The sequence below is a fragment of the Austrofundulus limnaeus genome, unplaced genomic scaffold (genome assembly GCF_001266775.1).
Source record: "Austrofundulus limnaeus strain Quisiro unplaced genomic scaffold, Austrofundulus_limnaeus-1.0 Scaffold295, whole genome shotgun sequence".
Classification (NCBI taxonomy): domain Eukaryota; kingdom Metazoa; phylum Chordata; class Actinopteri; order Cyprinodontiformes; family Rivulidae; genus Austrofundulus; species Austrofundulus limnaeus.
The window spans coordinates 13,056-20,876 of NW_013952697.1; the positions used below are offsets into that span (position 1 = coordinate 13,056).

Sequence of the window (7,821 nt, forward strand, 5' to 3'; positions counted from 1 at the left end):
GTTGGGTGACCATATTGTAAATTAATATTAAAAACTAAAAGCTGCAAAAAATATACTTTCAAACTATTTATTGTCAAATTTAGTCTAATAATTGAAAACATGGATGAAATAAGAAATATGAAACAACATAAAATACATACAAAGCAGAACACAGCTAAATGTATCAAAAGTATGTCTATGTAATATTAGAATTTTCTGAGACAATGAATTTTGGTTTTTCATTTTTTCCCTGTAAGAGGTTTTTATTTAATAAAATTTTTGGACAAAAAAATCGCAATATATCGCCTTGCTTACAGTATCGCAATATATCAGGATATATCGTATCGTGACCCCTCTGTCATGATATGCATCATATCGCCAAATTCTTGCCAATACACAGCCCTAGAGATGACTGCTCTAACCACTTCCCCACCATGCCATCTATGCCACATAAATGTAAGCAAACTAAACAATTAACCAAACCAATCAACTTCAACAAATGAAACTGAAATCCTAACCATCGGGGACAGCTGCCAAGGTGAGCACACAGCCAGTGTGATGTGGGCGGAGGCCGCCAACAAAACGACGTGCACGACCCGGAACACGGCTGTCAAAATCTCCCATTTCTTCTCACGGTTTTCTCCCAGTTTCAAGTTTCAGACTCTCCAACTGACAGAGCTCAGTGAGGGTCAGTGTATCTTTTGGTCATTGGATTTTCATTTTAGAAACGGGTATTTAAAAACAAGAAAAGAGTGGATATTTGGTTTTCGTTTTAAAATATTGAAATTAAAATTAAAATACAAAAGCATTTCTCATTCTTTTTGTCAAAAAGGGATGAACATAATTTTAAAAATGATTTGAGTTTTATTTTCTGTTTCTGATAGCATAAAAGAAAATTACTTTAAGACAGAAATGAAAAAAGGCTTGTTTGTTCAGAATCCATGACAGGTCGTGCCAACTTACTGCCTCACTACAATAACCTGTTTCACCACCAGAAGGGGTGTCTGCAATATCAAAGTTATTCAATGAATGTCCTGACACATCTCAGTAATCCAGGTAAAAAATCAAAAAGAAAAAAATTGTATAGGTCTTCTGGACGGGTTCTTCTCTAATGAAACGTTTCGTCTCTCCTCCAAGAGACTTCTTCAGTTTGGGAGGTTCAGGCAGGATTCCATGCAACCTTCAGGTGAAAATGAAGACCCCAAACCCAGACCCAAACCAGTGGTTATTCCGTATGTTGCGGGTGTTTCGGAGAAACTGAGACGTTTATTTTCTAAACATGATGTCCCAGTAGCTTTCAAACCCCAAAACACATTACGGCAAAGGCTGGTTCACCCCAAAGATCCGGTGCCCCGGCACAAACAGAGCAATATTGTATATGCTGTTAAGTGCCAGGAGGACTGCGACCAGTTATACATCGGGGAAACAAAGCAACCACTGTTCAAAAGAATGTCCCAACACAGACGAGCTACATCTAATGGCCAGAACTCTGCAGTTTTCACTCATTTACAGGCCAGCGGTCACTCTTTCAGAGATGAGGATGTTCTCATTCTTGATAGGGAGGAACGTTGGTTTGAGAGAGGAGTAAAAGAAGMCATTTTTGTRAAGAAAGACCGTCCATCATTAAACAGAGGTGGGGGCCTCCGTTTTCAGTTGTCCCCCTCCTACAGTGCTGCTATTGCCAGTATCACTCCACCCCCTGTTAACAATAGGTGTTAATTAGGTGCCAACGATAGCCATGTGATGCGAGTTTCAGTCACATGGAGGCAGGGCTTAAAAGCCTGAATTTTGCCTGAAACTCTGACTGAAGAAGTCTCTTGGAGGAGAGACGAAACGTTTCATTAGAGAAGAACCCGTCCAGAAGACCTATACAATTTTTTTTTCTTTTTGTTATTCAATGAACATCCCATTACAAGTAAAAAGCATTGATGTTGACTTCGGTATCAAATATATTTGTCAAGTTTTTATTTGGTATCAGATCAATATCAAAGTCGTAGTACTGCCACCCTTCGCTGAAAGGAAAAATCTAAGGACGCAAACTGACAGGAAAAAAAAACAAGCACAGATTTTGTCAAAACTCAGGAGGGAAAAAAAACTTTTTTTTGCCACTTCAGTAGAAAGCAGAACTGAGTATCAGTTTTTTAACTTCTTCATCATCAGTGACATTTTTTTCCTTTTTTTTAAAAAAAGGGAAAAAAACCTTTGTGCTTACTTAACAACAATCGTCCAACACACTAATAGAATGAAATTGATCTTAATTTGCTTTTTATTGAGAAAAATGGAGATGAAACATGGAGGCAGTAGCTGACATGTATTCAGTAAAAGAGACTTATTTGGTCAAAAACCACATGAATTACCTCTGCAAAGCCTTTGGTCACAGAGTGACAGTCATCATACAATTCATTTATGGGCATACTTCTCTGTGTTTCAGCCTCTTATTTACAGAAATCAGTGTTTCATTATGCAGAGCTGCCAGGTGAGCGCCCCCTCTGGTGGGGGAATAGATAGTCGTAGAATACAAACAAACAAGCCTTTTTTTTCATTTCTGTCTTAAAGCAATTTACTTTTTTGCTATCTGAAACTGAAAATGAAACTCAAATCATTTTTATTCCCTTTTGACACAAAGAATGAGAATGGCTTTGTATTTTAATTTTAATTCCAGTATTTTAAAACAAAAATCAAATATTCACTCGTTCCTTGTTTTTTAATACCCGTTTCAAAATTGAAAAGCCAATGACCAAAAGATACACTGACCAGTGAGATACTGACTCTTAATTTACACAGTTCTGCATCAACTCAGTGTCTGCTCTACACTGAGGACCTGAAGGAATTTGTTGTTAGCTGTTGTGCTGAGAACCAGGTGGAAGACTTTACAAATAATAAGGGAGTACTCTTGTTAATAAAAAAATAATAATAAGAAAATAAATCCTGTTTTCTGTTTTTTTTTTAACCTACTCAGTTTTTATGGCACCACCTAAAAAGAACACCTTACCTAAACCCCTCCCTGAAGGCTTCATACTGACCGACACTGAGAAGAAGAAATGGAGGCTTGGAAAAATTACTGGTCAGGGTGGCTTTGGACTCATTTATCTTGGTAAATCACTCATTCTCATGCTTACGCACTCACTCACACACAGGTTTGTTTTTATATTTCTGTGGGAACCGTGGATTGACTTCTACTCATTGGTAATTTTAGCTTAACCATGACCATTTACCCTAAAATTAACCTCACAGGTTCGTTTTAGGGTCACCTGACCCTAAAACAAACCTAAACTCAATTCACATCTTGGTCCTAAACCGAACCCCCCACCCAAAATTAATATCAGTACCAGTGGGGACCGGACAGTGGTCCCCACGATGCACATTCAGTCCCCACGAGGCTGCCTTTTTCTTGAAAATGGTTCCCATGATGTAGCAAAAACATGCCCACACACAGGGCTGGGCGGTATGACCTCAAATTCATATCACGATCCCTTTACGGTAACGGTATATATCGCGGTACAAAATTATCATAAAAAGTTAAGATAATGTAATTTTTAGAGTATTTTTTGCAGAAAACTGTAATCTTAATCAAACTCAACATTGAACTTATCAGCTGCTGCTCATCTTCGTCATCTTCATCATCAGAGGAGAAGCCGACTTTACATTAGCAAAATGGATTTACGACTGAATGAACGTCCACGTCTTTTTTCTTTTTATAATCTCTGTGGGTAACAATACTTAAAACTTTTTTTCTCTGACAATTGGGTGTGAAAAACTGCAGTTGTTAACAATTCGCTAAGCCACGAGCAGCAGGAAGAGAGGAGAGGAGAGGGAGGAAATGATCCCGTGATACGACGTAACTTTTCTACAGCGGGAGAAGGAAGTTTTGAGGATTTATTCTCTCTAAACATGCTTTAAAATGCTAGAATTTCTTCATTATATTTCAAACTCATGCTCAGTTGTCTCTGCACTCGCAGCATTGTTGACACAGGTGCGATGACGTAAAGACGATAGGACGTTAGAGGATAGATTTCTACAGTCTACTGCATATACCGCGCAACCCTACACACACACAGAAAGTTTTTAAATGCTGTGGCCTTCTTGTCGCCTCATTTTCAACTTCTTATTTTCTATCATTTGAAAGCTTCCCAGGATGTAGACAGACCCGTTACAGAGGACTCGAACTTCGTCATAAAAGTTGTGAGTGTTATTTTTATTTTATTTTTTTTACAGTCGTTAAGTTTGACCATGATGTTGGGGATATCTGCAGCTGGATGTAGAATAAAACAAGTTTTACTGCTCTTCACCAAAGACAATATCAAACAATAATGTTTATTTCCTGTCTCTTGTCATAACTCTTAAGATCCACTTTACAAATTTAGCTGAAATTTGCGGAAAGTAGTCATTATCTGCAACAAAAGAGCAATTCGAGCTTAGCCAACACAAATTGCCTCTGTGAAATCATTTTTACAGCTACACTCAGTGTGGAAGTAGCCGAGAGTCGTCTACAAACTTTAAACAAATTTCTTTACTATTTATGGAATTTTGACCTTGTTTGCGTTAATATAATCATCCTTCTGTGTACTTCTGTGTGCGCAGGAGTACCAGGAGAACGGGCCGCTGTTCTCAGAGCTGAAGTTCTATCAGCGGGCAGCCAAAGCAGAAAGCGGTGAGTAGCACAACCTGTCCTGCGTCCCCGCAGCTCGCTGGAACACGCACGCCTCTGACTGATGAAGTGGCTGCAGACAGAGGTTTGGCTGCCTGCTGCACAGTAATTAATAATAAAGCAAAGCAAACATGCACCTCGGTGGCAGCAGGGGCCTCCTCTCCATGCTCGTCTGAGCTCTCCAACACCTCCACTTGGAAGGCAAGAGAAGAGGGAGAGCCATTCACATGTAATGATGCCTGGGCCTCCGCTGAGCCCCTGACCACCTGCCAGCCTGGTTAAGAGCCAGTCAGGCCGACCGCCACCAGGTCCCAAGCCAGGACCAGCACTTTGTCTGCAGCCTCTTTGTGTCTGCGTGGGTTTCCGCTCTCACCCCGCTGGTTGTATGAAGACGTTCTCACAGCTACAAGGACAAACCTGGTGTTTTCACTCAGGCTCACTTTTTCTTCACACTAACAAAAACAAGTCAGGTGTGGGTCAAGGCTGAAAGAATAAAAACTACGGAGTTGCCAGATATTCTTTTTACCACGACTATCAGTAGAATTGTGCACGTGTGTTTGTCCTGTAGTGTTAGCAAAATATCTCAAACCATTGGACAGATTTGAATGAAACTCTCAGAAAGTAACCAATGGCTGTGCAACAAACAGTGACTAACCTTTAAGGCCCCCACATACTCAGGCATACTTCACTCTGCGGAGGCCCGTGCGGACTCTACATGGACCCAAGGCGGACGTCCGCCGGACTGGTCCGGGCAGAGGTCAAGTTTTTACGTCCGCGTCTGCGGTGCACACTGGCGAGTACTGTTTTGGATGTGACACCAAGCAGATAAAGTTGAGAATCGGTGTCATTTGTGGACAAAATTGAGTCAAACTTTAAAGAGCATCTCATGGAGGAGATTAGAAAACTTTATGACGCGTCAATGAAGGAATATAAGGACTTTTAATGAGCAACAAATTTGTGTTAGGAAGTAGCTCAGATCCTTCTTTTTTTCTTTTGTTGTTCTAAAGCTAAAATGCAAACTATCTCTTCTTCCTCATCCTTGAAATCATGACTGAAATTGTGAGAAATTAAATAATTCGTCAGGCGGTCAGTACGCTTGAGTGTGAAGTGTCAACGTCCGTGGACAATATGCACACAGTACGCCCGATTATGTGGGAGCCATAAAGCCTGAAACATACTCGCTACGACGCCGACCGGTCGACGCGCAGTCACGTGGTTGTTACCACACATTACTGTCGTCACGGGAATGGGGGTAAAAAGTTCTGCCGGCAGGTTGTGCCAAAAGAAGCGGCCAAGTTGACGCCGCGAACACCGGTGACGTAATTTTCGTCATGAAACTGCGACAACCCGTGCCGACGTCGGCAGTTCGGAGGGAGTATGAAGACCGCTTTAGTGTCAACCCAGTTTGATCTCAGCTGATCGACCTGAGCAGACATAATAATAATAATAATGATAATAATAGTAATAATAATGGCTGAAACTCCATCAGTTTTACAAAGACTGAGTTAAATTTGGTGTGGTGGTGGCTGAGAGTCATTCTACAAGTCATTATTTGAACTCTCGGGGAGGGGGTGTAGTGCCCCCTCCAGTTTCAGTTGGAGTCTTTGCCTCACATGGAGTAGTTTAAGTATCTGGGGTTCTTGTTCTCGAGTGATGGTAGGATGGAGCAGGAAATGGATCAATGGATTGGAGCCTCGTCCTCAATAATGAGGGTGTTGCTTCAGTCCATTGTGTTGACGAAAGAGCTGAGTGAAAAGGCAAAGCTCTCGATTTACTTGGTCTGTAAGTTCCAACCCTTACTTGTGGTCATGAGCTTAGGATCATGATTGTAAGAGTGAGATTTTGAATACAAGCAGCTGAAATGAGCTTCTTCATAGGGTTGCCTTAGAGATAGGGTGAGGTGCTTCGTCATCTGGGAGGAGCTCAGAGTAGAGCCGCTGCTCCTCCACATCAAAAGGAGTCAGTTAAGGTGGTTCGTCTGATAAGTGGGCCTCCTGGACACCTCCCTTTTTTTAGAGTTTTTGTTTTCAGGCATGTCCCACTGGTAGGAGGCCCTGGGGCAGTCCAAGAACTCGTTGGAGGAATTGCATCTCTTCTCTAACTGAGGAACACCTTTGGGTTCCTCATGTGGAGCTGGAGAGATGGTCTGTTTTTTTTTTCAGGACCAGTTGCCTCCATAACCCCCCTACAGATAAGCAGTTGGGGATGGAGATAGAGTTCTAACAGAACTCATAATATTTATTCATTTACATGGTCGTTAACAGGGTTTGACCAACACAGCTACAACCAGGTCTTTTCTCAACATAAAAGGATATCAGTATAAACTAGTATAAAAGGTGGTGGGTAATATAGTCTTTAATTTGACTTCAGTCTTTTCACACACAGTCAGTACTTTAGGAGTGTATGAATAAAAATGGGCTTTAACACATTCAGTAATTATTCTGTTCTGCTTTCAGTGCAAAAATGGAAACAAGCCAAGAAACTGGACTTTCTTGGAATCCCCACATACTGGGGGTCAGGACTGGCAGAGTACAAAGATCTCAGGTACGGAATCACTTTTTATTATTTTGGCAAAAAAAAAAAATGAACTTTACTGTCTGGTAAGTAAAATCCTTTATTTTTAGTTATGTCTGTCTGCTGGTAACTGTTTCATTCAGATGTTTAATTTTTATCCAGTTGTTAGAAGACTCTTAGGTCAGCAGCAGTTTATCACCTGCATTTGAAAGTGAAAGGGTGATAATGTTTTGTGTGTCAATGTTCATTTGTAAGTTTGTCAGTCAAATATTTCATTGCACACAATATGATTTTGCCCAACCCCAGATGTATCTTTATAACAGAATCAGGGTCAGTCCCATTCAGAAGGGATGCCACAGCTTAGCCAACCTAACCAATTTATATTCTATGCACTGGTGGGTTGTATGACATCTGTTTTTAAAACTTTTCCAATAATCATTAGAGTCAACACTGTCTGTCTGTTAGCAAAATATCTCACGAACCACTGGACAAATTTTAATGAAACACTGAGAAAGTAATCTTTGCATGTACACATCTGATTAATTTTTAGAGTGAAGCCAATGGTTTCCACAGCTAATCAACCTTATCAAACAAAACAATGGGCCTCATGCAAGAACCGTTCGTACGCACAGATTTGTTCTTAAGTTGTGCGTACGAGTGATTTAGGAGAATTTGTGGCA

The 7,821-nt window shown here is 40.7% G+C and overlaps 1 protein-coding gene across 2 annotated transcripts in view; it reads left to right on the forward strand.

Moving 5' to 3' along the window:
- The window catches only part of vrk2 (VRK serine/threonine kinase 2), a 45,653-nt gene that overhangs the window by 3,688 nt on the left and 34,144 nt on the right, over positions 1-7,821 (forward strand). For both annotated transcript variants that reach the window (XM_014021491.1, XM_014021492.1), the window contains exons 2-5: positions 2,939-3,073; positions 4,106-4,161; positions 4,561-4,630; positions 7,084-7,171. In XM_014021491.1, coding sequence (XP_013876945.1) covers positions 2,944-3,073; positions 4,106-4,161; positions 4,561-4,630; positions 7,084-7,171 — 344 coding nt within the window. In that variant the 5' untranslated portion in view covers positions 2,939-2,943. The remainder of the gene's footprint in view (positions 1-2,938; positions 3,074-4,105; positions 4,162-4,560; positions 4,631-7,083; positions 7,172-7,821) is intronic.